The 20,883-nt window shown below is 35.8% G+C and overlaps 1 protein-coding gene across 2 annotated transcripts in view; it reads right to left on the reverse strand.

The window, feature by feature from the left end:
* The window catches only part of PRIM2 (DNA primase subunit 2), a 312,401-nt gene that overhangs the window by 92,008 nt on the left and 199,510 nt on the right, over positions 1-20,883 (reverse strand). For both annotated transcript variants that reach the window (XM_077998744.1, NM_001266600.1), the window contains 1 exon segment: positions 17,881-18,066. In XM_077998744.1, the coding sequence (XP_077854870.1) occupies positions 17,881-18,066 (186 nt within the window).

The following is a 20,883-nucleotide window of genomic DNA, read 5'->3' on the forward strand; positions in this document are numbered from 1 at the left end:
TTCACAATAGCAAAGACTTGGAATCAACCCAAATGTCCATCAGTGACAGATTGGATTAAGAAAATGTGGCACATATACACCATGGAATACTATGCAGCCATCAAAAAGGATGAGTTTGTGTCCTTTGTAGGGACATGGATGCAGCTGGAAACCATCATTCTTAGCAAACTATCACAAGAACAGAAAACCAAACACCACATGTTCTCACTCATAGGTGAGAACTGAACAATGAGATCACTTGGACTCAGGAAGGGGAACATCACACACCGGGGCCTATCATGGGGAGGGGGGAGGGGGGAGGGATTGCATTGGGAGTTATACCTGATGTAAATGACGAGTTGATGGGTGCAGCACACCAACATGGCACAAGTATACATATGTAACAAACCTGCACGTTATGCACATGTACCCTACAACTTAAAGTATAATAATAATAAATAAATTTAAAAAAAAAAAGAGTCCACCTTTAAAGACAGAAAAAAATTGGAAATTTCCTAGAAAAACAAAAAGACTTCATGATCTCTTCTTGAATTACCTTGAGATCATTCTCATTAGTGAATATTATATTCAAATATACTAGTTAAAATGACTATGTCCTGGATTCATGTTTTTCTAAATACAGATTTTCAAGAGGCAATTTTAAGTTGCCTTTAGTTATTTTTAAAACTAAAGGTGGAAATTAAAGCATTATTGTGATAAAACTCATATCCAAGAGAATTAATCTATATATGTGTATTTTTCCTTTCTTGGTAAAGAGACATCAAATTATAATCCAAAAACATTAATGTAGAAAGCACACCTCATCTTCAAATTGGTTTAACAGTATTATTATATCTAAATTACAAAGTGACTATATTTAAACAAATAAAAATCCCTTTAATCGACACATTTCCTGTGAAATGTCAAGGTTTTACCATTCTGACTTTATCCTTACATATGGATTTACTGAATAGTATCACTTAACCACTACTTAAGCTAGTGACAGTGATATTGTTTCATATTTACTCATTCTGACAAATGTTTTGTTTTCGACTACACTGTCTAAATAAATCTAATAGAATAAAATATAATTTATTTGATATTTTAAAATATTACAGTGGAGAAAACCTGAGATGAATGTTCATCACAGTGTTTGTTCTGAAAGACTATGGAAAACAAGGGGTTTCTTCATACAAAAAAATGTCTGACTAAAAACTGCCCAAGGAAGGGGCAGAAAAGATAGGTGGAGAGAAACTGTAGAAATATTTGTTTTTTTGAGGCTTATTTGAAAATTCAGAGGGTAAGGATGGCATACAGGAATGCAACTGGAGAGCTAAGAAAACGTCTCAACCAATGCAAAGGAAAAGGAAACGAGAGGTTGAAATAAAAGGCCTCAAGGTCCAAAGATGTGGAGACAAACTAAAGTATACAGTAGGTAAGTGCCCAAGACTCATACACCTTATTGTAGACATCATTCATTTCCCTCTGGAGTATCTGTCCAGTGGGGGATAAAAAGACAGGAATCCTTTTGAGATCTTAGTAGAAAATCCTTTTCCCCTCTCTAAGAACTTGACTAAATCACAAGATCCTTAAGCCTAGGCATGTTTAAGACAGTGTTGCTTTACTCAATTCTAGTAGGTAGGCTAAAGGGATAAAGACTTGAGAGCAAGGAAATCTGCCATAATCAGTCCTAGAGTCACAGACAGAGCATGGCACCTTGTTTTAAATGACAAAATGAAGAGTCTGAAACCACCTTCCTCACTGAGAGCAGAGACACAGTGAGCTTAGTGTAGGCCTCCTGTAAGCCCAGGCCACCAAGCCAGGGCTTCTCACCTAACTTGAGCTACATTTGCCCAAGCTTCACCAATGGGAGTTGGCCTCAGCTTGTGCTGGTGCTCCACTGCCTCCTGCTGGCCTTCCCTGAGCCCACTGACTTTTCAACTAAATCTGGCTGCATTGCAGCTCAAACATCCACAGACTGAAATCATATCAAAAGGTTCTAAGATCCCATGTCTGTTAATTCTGAGTACACTTGGACAGTTTTTTTTGCCTCAAGTTTCTTCATTGTAAAATGGTGAACACTCAGACCTGCTATTCATATCCCACTAAGATACGACATGAACAATGCCAAGCCTAGAGTTCTTATGTCAAACTTAAGTTGTGGCAAAACATCATCTTTTTGTTTAAGCCTTACATGACCACCCTATTTAAAACTACACCCAGGCACTAAACAGCATTTTCTATCTTCTTCATGAAAAAATTTCTTCATAGCAGTAATCACCAAGTAATATATCAATAATTTGCTTACTTATTTACTGTCTCTCCTTAACCAGAATGTAAGCCCCACAGTTTTGATATTTTTTTCTATCTTGTTCACTGCTGCTATACCTCTAGTAGCTAGAAGACTGCCTGGGACATAGTAGATACTCAATATTTGTTGAATGGATGAACAAAATACAACTCTTTAAACAGTCCCCTAGGAAAAGAAAGTTTATGTCTGAGATAGTACAAAAGAAAATGACAAGCTTATTCTGGGATCAAAGTCGAAAAGCAATCTACTTCTTAGGGTGCCTAATCAATATCACCCTTACCACTCAAATTGTTTAAGTCTGAGTTTTTGTGTCTCCTTCTCTGAACTTATTCTCAATTAAAAGGCTGGCTTCACTTAACAGCTGACATTCTTATCAATACAGAACAGTAACCATCTAGATTTCCCCTTGGGTAAACATCCCTCTAGCCCCTTCTTGATTAGGATTCCTGCTTTTCTGACTGAGCTGCATACAACAACAACAATTGCACTATTAAAGCACAACCATTCTCTGGGTCCCCACAACAGTTTAAACTGATATATTCTCTTACTATAAAGAGTAACGCACACAGGCAGGTGCAAAATAACTGTTTGGTTACTTTTTAAATAAAATAAAATCCTACTTTATATAGAAGTAAACAAATTGGAAAGATGGCTCAAAGTAATTTTTTAAGTTAAAACAAAATAATAAATTCAACAAAGATTTACAGGCAAACGATGGGTGACAAACACACAATAGGTAGTTAAAGAAAGCCAAGAATATACCTCTCCCACACTTCAAGCCCCTGAGGTTCCTAATATTAATAAATCTTCCAAAGAAAAATCCTTCACTATCAGAAGTATGACCCATTTTGGAACTTATACATACCCAATTTGTCCAGAGATATGGCCAATTAAAACATACTCTTGATATCTTAAACTGGCATCTTAAGAAGATACATATTCTATTGTCATATTCCCCTAAGAGTACCACATATATTAGCAACAAAAATTTGACCCACCTTTTAAAATGTTGAATAAAATGTCATTTTTTAATCTCATTTTAATATATCAGCATAATCCATAAGGCATCACTGGCAAAATGACATTTATAAATGAATGACAGAGTTGAAGTCTTGTATTTTTCATCTTATTTCCATAATTTAAGAATTAAAAAGTATTTGGAGTACAACATCAAGAGCAATTAAATTTACTAAAGCTAATTTTTGCCAGAATAGTGCTAGGAGAGGGATAATAACACCTGTTTTATTCTAATGATAGACGTAACCCAAAATACATAATTTAATTTAAAATTTGACTAGCTAGCCTCTTGACAATTCATGAAAGCAGGTCCAACCTGTTCAAGTCAATGTTTAAATATTAATTCTTATACTGTATAATCTAGAATTAGTATTCCACAAGCTATGGAAAGCATCAAGAGAAGATTAAACCCTTAACATACACATATCTTTATTACACACCAAAATATCTAGAAGAGAGAATATAACAAATTTCACTACAATAAAGCTTAGAAAATATGTTTTAAATGACTTTGGTAGCTGTTAAGGGTACCTTTAAAATTGCTGCCCCAAAATAATAATGACAAAGATTAGACTATTTTCGCAAGAAACGTTTTGGGTTTTTTTTGGGGGGGTGAGGGAGACACAGAGTTTCGCTCCTGTTGCCCAGACTGGAGTGCAATGGCGAGATCTCAGCTCACCACAACCTCCGCCTCCTGGGTTCAAGCAATTATCCTGCCTCAGCCTCCTGAGTAGCTGGGATTACAGGCATACGCCATCACACCTGGTTAATTTTGTCTTTTTAGTAGAGACAGGGTTTCTCTATGTTGGTCAGGCTGGTCTCAAACTCCCGACCTCAGGTCATCTGCCTGCCTCGGCCTCACAAAGTGCTGGGATTACAGGCATGAGCCACCGTGCCTGGCCACAAGAAACTATTTTTTTTATTACATTCAAATTACTTTCCTAGGATCTCACTAACACGAACCTTCAAACAAAACAAACTTTTCTTTGAAAGAAAAATGAAAACACAGGCAATTAGAAAACTAATATGTGTGTCTAGAAGTTAATAGGTTTACAAATATATTGAGAAAACACATGAATGATATAGAATAATCCCTTTATCAACATTTTAAAATTATTAAATATTTCTTTAGTACATGATAGATTACATAGTATTTCACAAACATACTTAATTCTTTGCAACATTTTAGCAGACATTATTGTCCTCAAGAACTGAAAAATCTCTATTGTTAATTGTGTTCTCTTAAGTTTACATAGTTATCATATCAGTGTCAACCTAAACACTAAGTCTAGTCTTCCTTCTGAGAGTACTGGGGGAAGTTCAGGGTTTGGAATAAAATAGACCTGGGTTTAACCCAGGTTTGATCACGTACCACTTTTGCTGCCTGGGGAAAATGCATTAAACTCTCTATCGAAGGAAGATAATATTTACCTCATGGTGGTGTTGTTAGATTAAATTAAATAAAAAACATAAGAAGAATTTAAAGCAGCATGCCTGCTTTGCTCCTAAACCTGAATGAACTTTACCTTATGCCATCTTTGCTTCTGCTCTAAGACCATAAGACACTGCTAGAGAAAGCAACATAATAGTGCTGACTTAGCCAGTTACAAATTTATAGGCTAGTACTGTTTTCTCATTAGTCAACTCGACATAAATAATACTTATCTCCTAAGATTGTTTTAAGGATTCCATAAAATTGTGTATGTAGAATATTAATTATAGTGCCTAACATATGCTAGGAACTCAAACTGTAACCATTCTGTAGTTTAGCAATCTTTTTTTTTTATTAGTTAATCCCTTAGCACATTTATGAAAGGTGTTATTCTATACTCTTCAACTTTTTTTAAGCCCTAAATACACCAAATCCTTCTGATAAGCGATTCCCCTGCCTAATTTATTAGAAAGATGAGCAGTGGATGTGAGCTTCCATAGCTCTTCTTTCTACTTTTTAACACTCCTTTACCAATTCATAATTTTTCATATATCCATCAGGTGTGAGATAAACAGCGATGCTCATTAAACTCCTAATGCAATTCTTTCAGTCATTCAACAAATTTTATTGAGCATATACAATCTGTCAGTACCATCTCAATTGCTGGGTATATCATGATAAGAAAGAAAGAAATTCTACACTCAGGGAACATCATATAGGAAACGGAGGTTCATATTATAATAATCACATAATACATAAATGTTTTAAATTCTCTTTCCATCTCCTCAGGCCTTGTTTCCTCAACTCTTCTCAGCGCATCCTCCATTTCCACAGGTTTTACTGCTCCTGCCCACCCCAGCTTGAAAACCTTGCTTGGCACAGTCACCCTCTATACTTAGTATGCTCTATTTCTTTCCTTCCTGACTTCTTACACTTTAGAAACATACTCTATTCCCATCGCCTCCATTTCCTTGTATGCTAAACCAGGAAATCTGGTTCCTGCTCTGATTTCTTCTTAAAAACGACTTCTTAAAAACAATATCCATGCCTTTTTCAGTTCTGAAAGTACCAACTACCTCTTACTTTCGAAATTCTCCTCTTTCTTAGTGCCTAGAACCAAACTGTTGTTTTCTCTTTTCTACTCCAATTTTTCTGATAATTCTGTTTTCACTCTAGGTTCCTCCACCTCTGTTCCAAACAGTGGGTATTCCTCCAAGTTGGAAACAAAGAGGAACGAAATCCATAATCCATTTCACCTCCAACCCGATCCCAGACAATTTAGCTCTGTGCCTATTACCTGTGTTAATCAGGCTTCCAAACTTTCTAAATAACTTAGGCTGACCACCTGAGTTAAATTTAATTCTTCATGCTGTCCTATACACGGTCCTCAAAATATTTACTGAATCCACACTTACCCCTTTGTTCTTATCCCTATCACAAGACCTGACTTGGTTAACTGTCTCATTCCTAGTCTCTCCCCATTTCAGTTCTTGACATTTTTCCATATTAATCTTGTGAAGATATAATTCTCTCCTGGTTTAAAATTCACTAATGGGTTTCTCCTGACTATAAGACAAAGTTCATTTACAGCAATCATATTCTGGCACTAGTATCTTTCTCCTCTCTATTCATCCCATACTACCTTCCTAAATTCCACACTACAAATAAACCAGAATAGTATTTTTAAATATTTTAAAATAGCAAAATCCTCCTTTTAAGTGAAATCTTCCACAGAACTCCAACACATAAAAGTAAATAAAGATACAATTACACTTGTTAAAACAAGGCCGGAAACCAGACAACTTAATCTCTCCTGTCAATTTCTCTCCCTTTACTGTGAAACCCAAGAGCTCCCAAGAACAGCCTCAAATCTATTCCATTATACCACATCCCTTGAACATTTCTTAAGACAAACTATCTTTGCTGAAATTCAGTCCCTATTTCCCTTCTTTGCCCTTAATCATCTTCTCCATTCTAGGTTATATGAAACCCTTAATAAGCCAGCACAAATTGTATTATACTTGTGGAAACTTTACTGATTATACCATACCAATCTAACCACTCTTTCCTATGAAAACCTAAAGTAAGAACAGCTGGCACTTACTATACATCAGAATCTGTATTAAGCCCTTACCGAATCTTCCCTACATCAGTGAAGTATAGACAGACAACAGTTAGCTAGAGACATATATACATATGTATATAATTATTGTCCACATTCTATAGATGAGGACACATGTCAGGTAACTTGCCTAAGGCCACACAACTTGTATATAACAACTTGTATATAATGGAACCAAATCTGAACTCAGTCATCTGCAAGCCTGTCCTCTCTATCAGTTCTTTCCAACCTTTTTAACGTCACTGAACACATAAAATGATATATGTAAAGCATTCTAGGGCAAAATGAAAGAAGCTGCTCACAGTTGAAGGCAATTCGTTTTAATACCCCAGGCCCAGCCTAGCTTCCCCAAGAATTCATGGGATCAATATTGGAGTATATTAGAAATTCACTAGCAGTACACCAGCTGAAAAACTCTGCTGTACAAATTCATTTCGTATTTACTGGTACCTGGTATGTAGCAGGGGTTCAAATATGTGTGTGGGTTATTGACAAAGAACAACACATTATGCTCAAATCGCAAACAGAAGCAGACAGAAGAACAAACAAGAGCTGAAGAACTTACTAATAAATGCCTATACTTTGAACAAGGCAATAACCAGTTTAGATTTCCATAAGGTTGCTATGGTCTGAATATTTGTCCCCTCCAAAATTCACACTAAAATGTAATCCCCAATGTGGCAGTAGTGAGAGGTGGGGCCTTTAAGAGGTGACTGGATCATGGGAGCTCTGCCTACTGTGGACTGATCCATTCATGGATGAATGGATTAAAGAGTTATCATAGGAGGGAAACCGGTGGCTTTACAAGAAGAGAAAGAGAGACTTGAGATAACACACTAGCACCCTCAGCCCCTTTGCCATGTGACGCCCTGTGCCACTTTGGCACTCCTCAGAGAGTCCCCACAAGTAAGGAGATTCTCAACAGATGCAGCCCCATGACCCGGGACTTCTCAGCCATAACTAGAAGAAATAAATTTCTCTTCTTTATAAATTACCCAGTTTCAGATATTCTGTGATAAGCACTAGAAAATGGACTATGACAGGGTAGTAGTTAAAACAGTGGTTCTGAATCTTTAGTGTGCGTCAATTTCATCTGGATGATTTGTTAAACCACAAAGTGTGGGCCCTGACCCCAGAACTTGATTCTGAGACTCCACATTTCTAACAAATTCCCAAATGATACTGATGCTGAGACCTACTAGTCCCTGAAATAAAAAATCCTAACAATAAATATGTTTCATATACTCACACCCCACCAGGCAAATACTTAATCCTTCAGTAGTCAATTTTTAACAACACAAGTTTGCTCTAAGTCATGATGCAAGCTAGATTCTGGAAGAAAAGATAAGCTTTTTAAACAGTGCTAAATGTTCCTTGACCCAATTATAACAACATATATTAGACCTTAAGCATGCTGTCATCAAGGACAGAAACCACAGCTATAGAAAATGTACATTATCAATGTTGTACTTAATATCCAATAAAACCAGCTTAAAGCAATTCAGAACAACAACACTATAAGCAATCTGATTGACAGGACACATGCTTTGAATTTATTAGAAGAATTATCCAGTTCAATGTAATACTTAACAAAGCTAGTCGCCAAAGTGATTTAATATCCAAGTGCCAAGTAAAATAATATTTTCGTGGTATTCATACTTTAAATAGAGGTTTGTGCATGCTCTCACTTATAAGTGGGAGCTAAACATTGAGCACACACAGACATAGAGATAGGACCAGCAGACACGGAGGACTACTAGAAGTGGGAGGGAGGATGGACTGAAAAACTACCTATTGGGTACTATGCTCACTAACTGGGTGATAAGATCCATACCCCAAACGTCGCAGCACAAAATATACTCAGGTAACAAACCTGCACATGTACCCTTTATATCTAAAATAAAAGTTGAAATTTTAAAAATAAAAAGTAAATTAAATAAAGGTTTGATTTTATATCTCTTGCACCCAGGGTGATGCTTTTTTCAGGTAGACAGGCATGTAAATTATAATTACAACTAAGAAAAACACAAAAAACTTTACTCTGACTAATTAAATTTTATTTGTATAAAGCATAGGTGCATTTATTTCAGAAATACGGGAAATTATTTAAGGAATAAGACATTCAAAACTTTAAATACTTCTTGTGAATCATTCACAAATCCAAAAAATCTGACTCAGCAACCTAAGCGCAATTTTCAAATGTCCCTATCCTTCACTCACAAGGGTTAACTCAAACAGCTTTATTTTAACATTTTAAATATATCAATATTCATATTCAACAATTAGATCTAATAATAAAAACCCTACATTATGAAACCAGTATTTTTGGAGTAAGGTATACTGTGAAAAGCAATTGGTTTGCTATAAGATCAGGGAACAGTGGAATGTTCTCTTGGAAATGGTTGATGTTTTAATACTAAAATCTCTATCCTCAAGTATAATATGCATCTAAATAAAACAGTATTCAAATATATTGAGAAGATAAAATACAAAAAGCCTAGAAATGGAGAATTTTAAATCACAACAGTCAAAACCACAACAATCCCAAAAACAGGTAATAAAAAAGCCTAAGCGAATGAGTAATAAATGAAAGAATTATTAATATAAAATTATTTTATTAAAAGAATTTTAAAAATAAAATAATGGAAGAGTTAACAATGTTTTGCCCACTTTCCCCTCATTCCTTGTTCACTGTGTATTCTTGCTCTTAGTTCTTTCTCAACTAATCCATGTCATTCACTTTCTCCAAATCTTAATCAAGACTAGTCTCTAACATGATCCACCCTAATAACTTTCTTACATCACCTCAACAATACTTTCCTTTTTACCATCATGTTTTGAAACTGTTTTCCAATTCCTTCTATCTTTCCCAATTAAATTATTACCAAGTAGATTAAAATTGTAAAGTAAAATAGTTTCTTAAAAATCAACGTTGGCCTATATAATCATAAATCCATAGTTAGGCCAAATTAATTTGAACCAAGTGGAAACTTTACTCATACTATTTTCTGTTTTTCAGTAAACCTTCATAACATCCCATATTCATTATATTATTTTAGTAAAGATTCAAAGTTGTGAAACTACACATATTTGACTAAATTCCAGTTACCAGTTGACCCTATCCTGGCTGACAGGATCCTGGTTGGCAGCTACCTACCCAACAAGACCAGTTCCTACTGGCCTACTAATTCAATCTATCTTTAGTAATTAGGTTAAAAAAATCTATGTCTCCAGACTCCCCTCTTATTAAAATTACACTGGTACAGTTCAGGTTCCTACCACCTACAGGATGGGCTACACTTTAAGGTCCTTTAAAATGTTGTCCCTTTAACGTGAAATTCCCTTCTCTCTATGTCTGTACATTTGTATTTACCTGGTTTTTTTCCAAATAAATCTCTTGGAAGATTCTCATAAATAAAGTCTTGTAGGGGCCGGGCGTGGTGGCTCATGCATGTAATCTCAGCACTTTGGGAGGCTGAGGTGGGTGGATCACCTGAGGTGGTGAGTTTGAGACCAGCCTGATCAAAATGAAGAAACCCCGCCTCTACTAAAAATACAAAAAAAATTAGCCAGGCGTGATGGCAGATGCCTGTAATCCCAGCTACTTGGGAGGCTGAGGCAGGAGAATCGCTTGAACCCAGGAGGTGGAGGTTGTGGTGAGCTGATATCGCGCCATTGCACTACAGCCTGGGCAACAAGAGTGAGACTCCCTCTCAAAAATAATAATAATAATAAATAAAATAAGGTCTTGGAAAGTCTTTATAAATAAGGGCTGTTTCTTTTATTGCAGTATCTTCAGAATGGTACATATTCATGATAAAAACTCAATAAAAATCAGCTGAATGGCCTATGCCAAGTAGATGGAATATGTACATATGTATGTATCTATGTATATACATATACACACAAGTATATTTCTCTGTACTTTTTATAAGAATCATAATATGATACTATATTAAATATAGTATCCATATTGATTTAGAAAAATACATGGATAACAAATTTGATTCTGAGAATCTATATTTCTAACAAATTCCCAAACGACGCTGATGCTGAGATCTACTGCTCTTAGAAATAAAAAAGCAACTAAAATGACTTAAATTCTATCACTTGTTAGAAACAGCTCTATCTAAAAAGAACAAAAACAGAAAAAGATTATTTTTTCTCATATCGAAAGCCAAACTTTAAAGATTTGGTACAATTTACCATGTATTCAGCAAAATATAAGTAAATAATATCTATGAACATGTATGAAAATTTATTTCTATGTAAATAATATGGAAATTTCCATGTATTAGTTTATTCAGTAAACATTTATTGAGTGGCCGCTATGAGTCAGGCACTGTTCCAGGTGCCTGAACATGCAGCAATCAACAAGAAAGACAAGATACCTGCTTTTATATAGTTTACATTCCAATTGTAGGATACAGATAATAAATGAATAAATAAGCAATAAATATAAGGTGGTCATCAGCACCCAAAATTACAAGAACATAATCTGGTAGCAAATAACCAGTATCGTTTATTGGAATACATATGCTAGTAGAAAATAGTTTTAAAAGGAGAGAAAAACAATCCAAACTAACAACTCTGAATAAGCATTTTATAGACAGATGGCTAATTTTTACATATATAGGACTGACTTAATACATCTGACAAAGCAGGAGCGTTGCCATCTTGGACAAACACCATCATCTTAAAATTTACATTGATCAAAAACTGCCTAAATCCAAAGGGCATCAGCCTAATGGCTAAAGTCAGCATGACCATAAACCACGAATAAAATCTGAGACCAGAAACACTTCAAACCCCTCCCTGACCAGAGACATGCCAGCCCTGAGATAACCTCCCCTCCAGCTGGAGAGATGTCAGCCCCAAGATAATCTCCCCTCCGACCAGAGACATTCCAACCCCGCCATAAACTTCTCCACCACACAGAAACATTCCAAGCTCTCTCACCAATAGATACTCTCAGTCTGTAAGAAAGAACATTCCTGACCAAAAATCGGCCAGAAGCCCCTCTCAGGTTTATTCTCCAAAATAAACCTGTCTTTGACTGTTGAGCCGCTTTTCATGTTTCTTTCCTCCTTAACTCTTACAACATCAAATTCCTAATAAAAAAATAACAGTGAGCATCAGAACCTTAAGCTGCTTCCACAATCCATTATTACTACTCAAAAATGTTTATAACAGAAATTATGTGCATTAAAACACAAAAGCTGCTTAACCTTAATAAAAGGTATCTAGAGACACAATACCTTAATATTTATATTTTGGATGACAGTTACAAGCACTAATACATACAGGTGTAAATTATTTTAGAATACAGACAACACATTTCCCTCCAACATTAAGTACAGCATTAGTTTTAAAAGCAAAGTGTTCAAAAAATGCCTGCAACAAGCACAAGCAAGTGAAGATGAGAGGAAGAGACAGATACCGATAAGGCAGTCAATTCAAGAACAGAGCTGTGTTAGAAGTTAGGGTAAAGAAATATTTGGTTCTAGGCAGTATATCTAGGAAAGGCAGTTGTGGCAGCAGAGTTAGAGCTCAGAATTGCTGGAGATATTATACCAGTCTCTGCTGACTCAAAAGTACTAGCTAAATACCCAAAATATTTGCTCAGACTCACATAGCAATATATCTCAAATAAGTCACAATGAGGGCACAAATATTAAGAGAAAGAAATCAGATATTATGATCATTTGGTAAACAATAGTACAGAAAAATTCCAGTTGAAATTGACTGTTACCACATCATTTTTCTTACACAGTTAGGACATAAGCTGTCCAACATAAGTTATTATTTCAAATCATTCGAGCCGGGTTCAACACCCAAGTCCTTTAATTAGCACTATAAAAAAATGTTTAACATCCTCTATAATCATCCTAAAAAATATCCTATAAGTAGTATTTTAAGCCAACAATTTTTATACCTCTTAATAATATTTTTAATTGTATGTATCACTTAACAAATGATACAATTGTTCAATTAGAGATTATTGTAATTTAGTATGCCTTAGTTTATTACATGTCATTGAAAAAAATATGTAAAAGACACAGTTGAGAAAAACATGAACATTTATAAATACAGACTATGTAACAACAGAACACTAAATAGTCATAGAAAGTAAGAAATGTGTCTTATAATCCTTTAGTCAAAATATCTGCTGTAATCAATAAGCTAATAGACTACTATATATTATCTAGAAAACTAAAAAATTATAAGAATTTTTGAAAAAAGTTTGCATTGCAAAATAAAAATTCCATAATAACAAAATTTAAACATACAAGTTAAAAAAAAAAAAAGACTACTGATGATATTGCTACACAGGCTATTCCAGATGTACATAAAATAATGCAGGCCAATGAACAGGTGTCTAAGCCAAAGACCTAGTACTCAGGGTAAGTGTCCATATAGGTTGGTGCAGCTAGTTTTCCCTCTCTACCTTCCTTTTTCCACTCACAGTTTACAGCACAAACCAAGCTAAAATGCTAGCTCAGCTTCTCTCTTTTCACTTCCAAACAGCCCAGCTCACCAGCCGGGCATGGTGGTAGTAGCTCACGCTTATAATCCCAGCACTTTGGGAGGCCAAGGCGGGTGGATCACCTGAGGGCAGGAGTTTGAGACCAGCCTGAGCAACAGGGCGAAACCCCATCTCTACTAAAAATACAAAAATTAGCTGGGCATGGTGGTGCACACCTGTAATCCTAGCTACGTGGAAGGCTGAGGCAGGAGAATCACTTGAACCCTGGGAGGCAGAGGTTGCAGTGAGCTGAGATTGCACCACTGCACTCCAGCCTGGATGACAGAGCGAGACTCTGTCTCAAAAAAAAACAAACAACCCAGCTCTTGAATGGGCCATGAGATGCCCAAACATTTGGTCAAACATTATAGTGGGTGTGTCTGAGTGGGTGTTTCTGGATATGATTAACATTTGAATTGGTAGTCTGAGTAAAGCAGACTGCCCTACCTAATGTGGATAATTCTCATCCAACCAGTTGAAAGCCTAAACAGAACAAAAAGCCTGACCTCCTGTGAGTAAGAGGGAATTTCCTTCTGTCTGACTTCCTTAAACTGGGACCTCATTTTTTAAACTGAAACACTGACTCTTTCTGGGTCTCTAGGATGTTGGCATTTGAGTTGGAACTTAAGGTGACCCTTGAACAACGCAGGGATTATAGGCAACAACCTCCACCCCTCACTCCATACAGTTAAAAATCCATGTACAACTTTTTATTCCCCAAACACTTAACAACTAAAAGCCTACTGTTGACCATAAGCCTTACCGATAACATAAACAGTCGATTAACACATATTTTGAATATTATATGTTATACACTGTAACCTCACAATAAAATAAGCTAGAGGAAAAAAAAACATTAAGAAAGTCGTAATAGGCCAGGCACAGTGGCTCACACCTGTAATCCCAGCACTTTGGGAGGCCAAGGCAGGCAGATCACCTGAGGTCAGGAGTCAAGACCATTCTGGCCAAAATGGTGAAATCCCATCTCAACTAAAAATACAAAAAGAAAAAGAAAGTCATAAGAAAATACATTTACAGTAAACCATAAGTTTACATTATCTATTTACAAGATGAACCATCTGTCTGAAATGGCAGTCAACCTTAGCCGGAGACCTCAATCTGTATTACATATCAAGCAAATCAACTTTTTCTTGTAATATGACTTTTTTCTGGTTTTGGGGAGCATTTCCAGCATTACTAGTGACACTTCCTATGAGCCCCATGGTGTTATTCAAGGTTTACAATATTTCACTGATCATGATGAAAAATACCCAAGAACTGTGAGAGATCACTTTACTGCAATATGCAATTTACTGTACAAACTGCTCACACTGAGATGATTAGCATCGCAGAGCGTTTTAAGCGGATACTTGCAACACTTATAGGCTCACCACAATAGCAACAGGGTGGGGCTATTAAATTACTATAGTAGTACAGAATGTGCTACAGTTAATTTTATGTAGATTATAATACTGCATCTTTACATTTGTTTACATTTCTCTCTACTGGGAATAGCACCAAGTATAGTTTGTACGTTTGTGTGCATGTGTTTTGATAAATTTTAACTTTTTGCAATAGATTCCTGCATATCTCATGTTAGTAAATATGACTAGTATATATTTTATGCATTCCTTTATATTTAATTTTTTCTTACTTTTTTGATATTTCTAGGCTAGGTGGTTCATCTGCAAGTTTTTTCAAATTGTTGCATATCTCCAAAAAATTTTCCAATATACTTATTGAAAAAAATCCACATATAAGTGGACCCATGCAGTTCAAACCTGTGTATTTCGAGGATCAACTGTACACTATCATTCTTCTGGTTTTCAGGCTTTTGGATTCAGACTATAATTACAACATTGGCTCTCCTGGGTCTCCAACTTGCCAACTGCGGATCTTGAGACTTGTCAACTTCCATAACCCCCATTTCTCTATCTCTCGCACTGTGTGTGTGTGTGTGTGTGTGAGAGAGAGAGAGAGTGTGTGTGTAAGTTACAAAGACAAACACACACACAGTTCTGTTTCTCTGGAGAACCCTAATATATCTACCTACTTAAGACATCAAATTCCTAATAAAAAGATCAAAAACTGTTTTAAATTAATAATATACATAATGATGTCAATGGCAGAGCAAAATTCTCACATTGCTTGAAGAGAGTCTAATTTAAAACCTTTCTGAACAGTCATTTCACAGCATACATTAAAACTTTAAAATTGTGTGTATTTTCCTTTTTTTGAAATGGAGTCTCATTCTGTCACCCAGGCTGAAGTGCAGTGGCACGATCTCAGCTCGCTGCAACCTCTGCCTGCCAGGTTCAAGTGATTCTCCTGCCTCAGCCTCCTGAGTAGCTGGGATTATGGGCATCCATCATCATGCCGGGTTAATTTTTGTATTTTTAGTAGAGATGGTGTTTCACCATGTTGGCCATGCTGGTCTTGAACTCCTGACCTCAGGTGACCCACCCACCTTGGCCTCCCAAACTGTTAGGATTATAGGCGTGAGCCAACCCGCCCAGCTGTGTGTAGTTTCTTATCAGATAATTTTATTATAGTTTTGATTATTTCCAAAGAATATAATCAAAACTATAATCAATTATCTATGTCCCCAGGATATTAGCTATTTGACTCTGTTATTTATATTAGTAACATATATAACAGAGTCAAATTACAGCACTTTCAAAGGATGTAATAGTATGTAATGAATTAAGATATTTTCAAAGATTGGTCAAAAGTATGGAAAAATAATAATATAATGACAATTTTTAGAATGGTGAAAACCAGTGGTGTTTAGTTGTCCAGACTAGAGTAAAAGGCTACAATGTTGAGAGTAATTATTTCAAATTGGAGGATAACAGGTGAATTTTTCTGTATTTTTTGTATTTTCTATAATTAGAATAAATTACCTTTAAAAGAAATATAATAGAGGTCTAAAAAACATTATCCAAAACTGTTCAAAGAAAATCCTATTAAATGACTTCATTAAGATTATATGGATAATGGTCAACGAAGACAGTTTTTAAAACAAATCTGAAAACACTGTAAGAGCTTTTTATAACGTTATTTTGTAAAATCTGAGCTTTTTAATAAACTATATAGCTAGAGACATGAACTGAATTGTGATCTCTTAAAAGTCATTTGTTGAACCCCTAACTCCAAATCCAACTGTAACTGGAGATAGGGCCTCTAAAGGGATAATTAAGGTTAAATGAGATCAGATGAGTGGGGCCCTAATCCAGTAAGACTCGTGTATTTATAAGAAAAGGAAGAAACACCAGGGATGCACATGCACAGAGAAAAGGCCATGTGAGCACAAAGCAAGAGGAAGGCCACCTGTAAGCCAAGAAGACAGGCCTCAGGAGAAACCAAATCTGCCAATGCTTTGATCTTGGACTCCAGCCTCCAGAAGTGTGAGGAAATAAACTGCTGTTTTTTAAGCCAACCAGTCTGTGGTATTTTATTATGGCAACACTTGCAAACTAACATAAAACATAAAATGTACTATAAAATGTACCTCGTAAATAATCTTCTATAATTTACTCTTAGGAGGCAGCAAATCAAGAAATAAATAGTAAAAAATGTTCTTCATACCACAGTGTCATGGCATAGAGGGGGCAAGAAATCATATTTCCAAATAAAATGTTATTAGCTGGCACTATTAAAGAGAAATAAGGAGTAGGATTTGGAATATAAGCACTGTGGACAGGTTTTTAAAAAAGTTGTTCAGGTTTATAATGATTATTGTCTATCTAAAAATGTTCTATAGGCTGGGTATGATGACTCAGGCTCACGGCTGTAATCCCAAGCATGCCAAGGCAGGAAAATGGCTTGAGCCCAAGAGTTTGAGACCAACCTGGGCAACACAGTTAGACTCCATCTCTACAAAAAATTAAAAAAAAAAAAAAAAATTAGCCAGGCATAATGGTGTGCACCTGTGGCCCTAGCTACTCGGAAGGATGAAGTGGGAGGATCACTTGAGCCCAAAGGTTGAGACTGCAGTGAGCCATGATTACACCATTGCACTCCAGCCCACCCTGGGCAACCGAGGAAGACCTTGTCTCCAAAAAAAAAAAAAAAAAAAAAAACAGTGTATAAAAGATTCTGCATAACATAATAGCAAATATTTTAAATTGTTTTCACTTTATTTGTTCATGATATCTCCCGGTGCTCAAAACATTATGTGCATGTGTATGTGTATGTGTATGTGTAGATACAAATACATTCCTACAGAAATATAACTCTGAAAGCAATTTCAGTCTTATAATTACTACTGGCAGTATACCGACAAAGGAAAACATTCCTTTCCCAATCTTTTGTATTAGATTAATATGCAAGTCTCTTTTTATTTAAACTGAATTGTCAACACATTTATCCTTTTAGAATTTTCAACTACATTGCAGGGAGCATATTAAAAAAAAAAAAAAAAACAGACTGTTTGATTTTCAGACCAAATTAAAATATCAGGTACCACTTTGATTTTTTTTTTTCAAAATTACCTTGTCTGGATCCATCTTTCCTTTGATAAATTCTTGCTTCCAGAACTGCAATGCCTGTTCCAAAGTTAAACCAATGCCTTTCAGGAATAGGCCATACTGCATTCGGCCTCCATGACGAAGATGGTGATTTTCCCGCAAGGCTTTATGTAACTGACGCATGCAAGGTGGGAAGGATTTGGTAGAAAGCTACAAGAAAAAACAGAAGAGTTTTAAGTTACATGGAAGACTTATCAGGTTCCCTGTAGTATTTGTTATGGTTGCTAATTCAATTTAATTGGAATAAAAAACAAACCCCATAAGAAAGTGCTTCTTTATTGCTGTGGTTACAGATGACTCTTATCTATATCAGATGTTTCTTATTAACATTTTTTAATCAGTTACAAGTTAATATAGTATTTTAGATAGTTTGGGTTAAATAACATACTATTAAATTTTATTTTACCTTTTTTAAATTAAACTTTTTCTTTGAAGTTAACTATAGACCCCCACACAGTTACGAAAAATAACACAAAGAGATAGCATATATCCAAATTCCCCCAAAGAGAAAATCATGTACAACTACAGTAGATTATCACAAACAGGATACTGACATTGATACAATCCACTAGTCTTATTCAGGTTTCCTCAGTTGTACTCATGCACTTACTTCTGTATTAAATTCTATACAACTTTGTCACACATAAGTTGATACATCCACCACCACAGTCAAGATGCAGAACAGTTCTGTCACCACAAGGATCTCTCATGATTTTATAACCTTTTGCACCCTGCTCCCCTCCCTCAGCTCCCTAATCTTTGGCAACCACTGATCTGTTCTCCATCTCTATAATTTTGTCATTTCAAGAGTATTATATAATAGAATCATATAATATGTATTGTTTTGAGATTGTCATTTTTTACTCAGCAGAATTCCGTCAAGATTCATCTAAGTTGTATGTAAACTAATTTCTTTATCACTAAGTAGTTTTCCATGGTATGTATCACAATTTATTTAACTATTCACTCACTGGAGAACACTTGGGTTGTTTCCAGTTTGGGTTATTTCAAATGAAGCTATTATGAGAATCCTTGAAGAGGTTTTTATGTGAACATAAGATTTCATTTCCCTGAGATAAAAGCACAATTGCTGAATAGCAGATGAACTTTTAAGATAACTCAAATACAAAGCAGAACACAAAAATAAGAGAAATTGTTCTCATAAGGAAAATTCAAATAAATGTGTTAAAGAAATCAAGTTAAAAGGAACAAAGTGTAGGTCTTTCCCTTAGTGTCAAAAATGAAATATTGTTGCCCACTTTAATTTTTCACTTATGGTTTCAACTGCATTCTCTACGATTTCTTTAAATATCCTCCCAAGACTTAAATTCTCACTCCCTCACATATGCCTTAGCAAGTTCACTTCATCTATAACAGCAGGTCTCACTTTGCTTGACTTTGCTGCTCCCTCTAGTGACCATCCAGTTTCTCTTCATTCTTTTATAGTAACAGCTTCTGAATTTTTCCATCCCCAGTCTAGTTCATTCAGACCTATATCTTTCCTTGGTAGAACTAACTAGAAAGTCTTTCAGCTCATTTTCATGTGACCATTTTTGTTCCCTCATATTAATATCTGATTTTTTTCTAAACATTGTTCTAATCTATACAATCAATATTCAACATCCTTAGTATGAACATTCAAGGTTTCCTCAATATCTGATAACTACTTTTCTTTTTTTTCCTTTTCTTTTTTTTTTCAGATGGAATCTCACTCTGTTGCCCAGGCTGGAGTACAGCAGTGCCACCTCAGCTCACTACAAACTCTGCCTCCCAAGTTCACGCAATTCTCCTGCTTCAGCCTCCTCAGTAGTAGCCATTACAGGTGCCTGCCAACACGCCCAGCTAATTTTGGTATCTGTAGTAGAGACAGGGTTTCACCATGTTGGCCAAGCTGGTCTCAAACTCCTGACTTCAGGTGATCCTCCCACCTCAGCCTCTGAAAGTGCTAGGATTACAGGTGGCATGACCCACTGTGCCTGGCCAATAACTATTTTTCAATTATACATAACAGAACAATTATTTATTAAGTGTTCTGGAAAATAAGCTAGGACATAATTTTCCCCTTCAATTCAGTTAAGGAAAAAAACACAACGATGATTATATTCACTATTAGGTAAGTTAAACACATGAAATAAATGACAAAATGAAGGCTCCAACAAGGGCAAAACTTGAGCACCACAGAAGCACTGTGGCAGGGAGCCCAGGAAAGCCCAGTGTACTATTACTACACCAAAACGAGTCTTCAGCTCCAGTCCACTGGGTTATTCACTATCCCATGACCACGCAGTCATGCTCTGTAGCTTCTCATTTTTCTCACTCTGCTAGCCCTACCTGGTGCACACTTCTCATGCACACGCCATGTAGCCAAAGCCAAGTCATCATTCAAGACCTAACTCAATTTCTATTTCTTTTGGCACATTCCTTGACTACTTTTTATTCATTCAATCAACAAATATTTATTTAACACTTACTATGTGTACAGCCCTGGGGAACCAGTAGTGAACAAAGAAGTCAAAAACCCTGTCCTCAAAGAGCTTACATTTTATTAGAAGGAGATGGACAATGAATACAGACATTAAAAAGATAACATCTGATGCCAAAGCACTGGAAATGAAATAGAGAAATGAAATCAAGTGTGATTAGGGGAGAGGTACTTCAATTTAGGTGGCCAGGGAAGCCTTTTTGAGGAGATGGCATTTCAAGTAAGACAAGGTAAGTTGCATTCTAGTGAAATGAAGATCCTGAGAAGGAATAAACATGGTGTGCTAAAAGATAGCATAAGATTCATGTGACCAGAGCAAGTGAGTGAGCCAGAATGGAGCAGAAGACAAAATAGAAATGATGAACACATATGGCTTCAGAGGCCATAAAATGAGTTTGGATGTTAGTCTACATATGATGAAAACCCACTAGAGGGTTCTGACCAGAAGACTGACGTGATTCAATAAACAAAGAGAACTCTGGCTG

This window comes from Macaca mulatta, chromosome 4 (genome assembly GCF_049350105.2).
Source record: "Macaca mulatta isolate MMU2019108-1 chromosome 4, T2T-MMU8v2.0, whole genome shotgun sequence".
In the NCBI taxonomy this organism is placed as follows: domain Eukaryota; kingdom Metazoa; phylum Chordata; class Mammalia; order Primates; family Cercopithecidae; genus Macaca; species Macaca mulatta.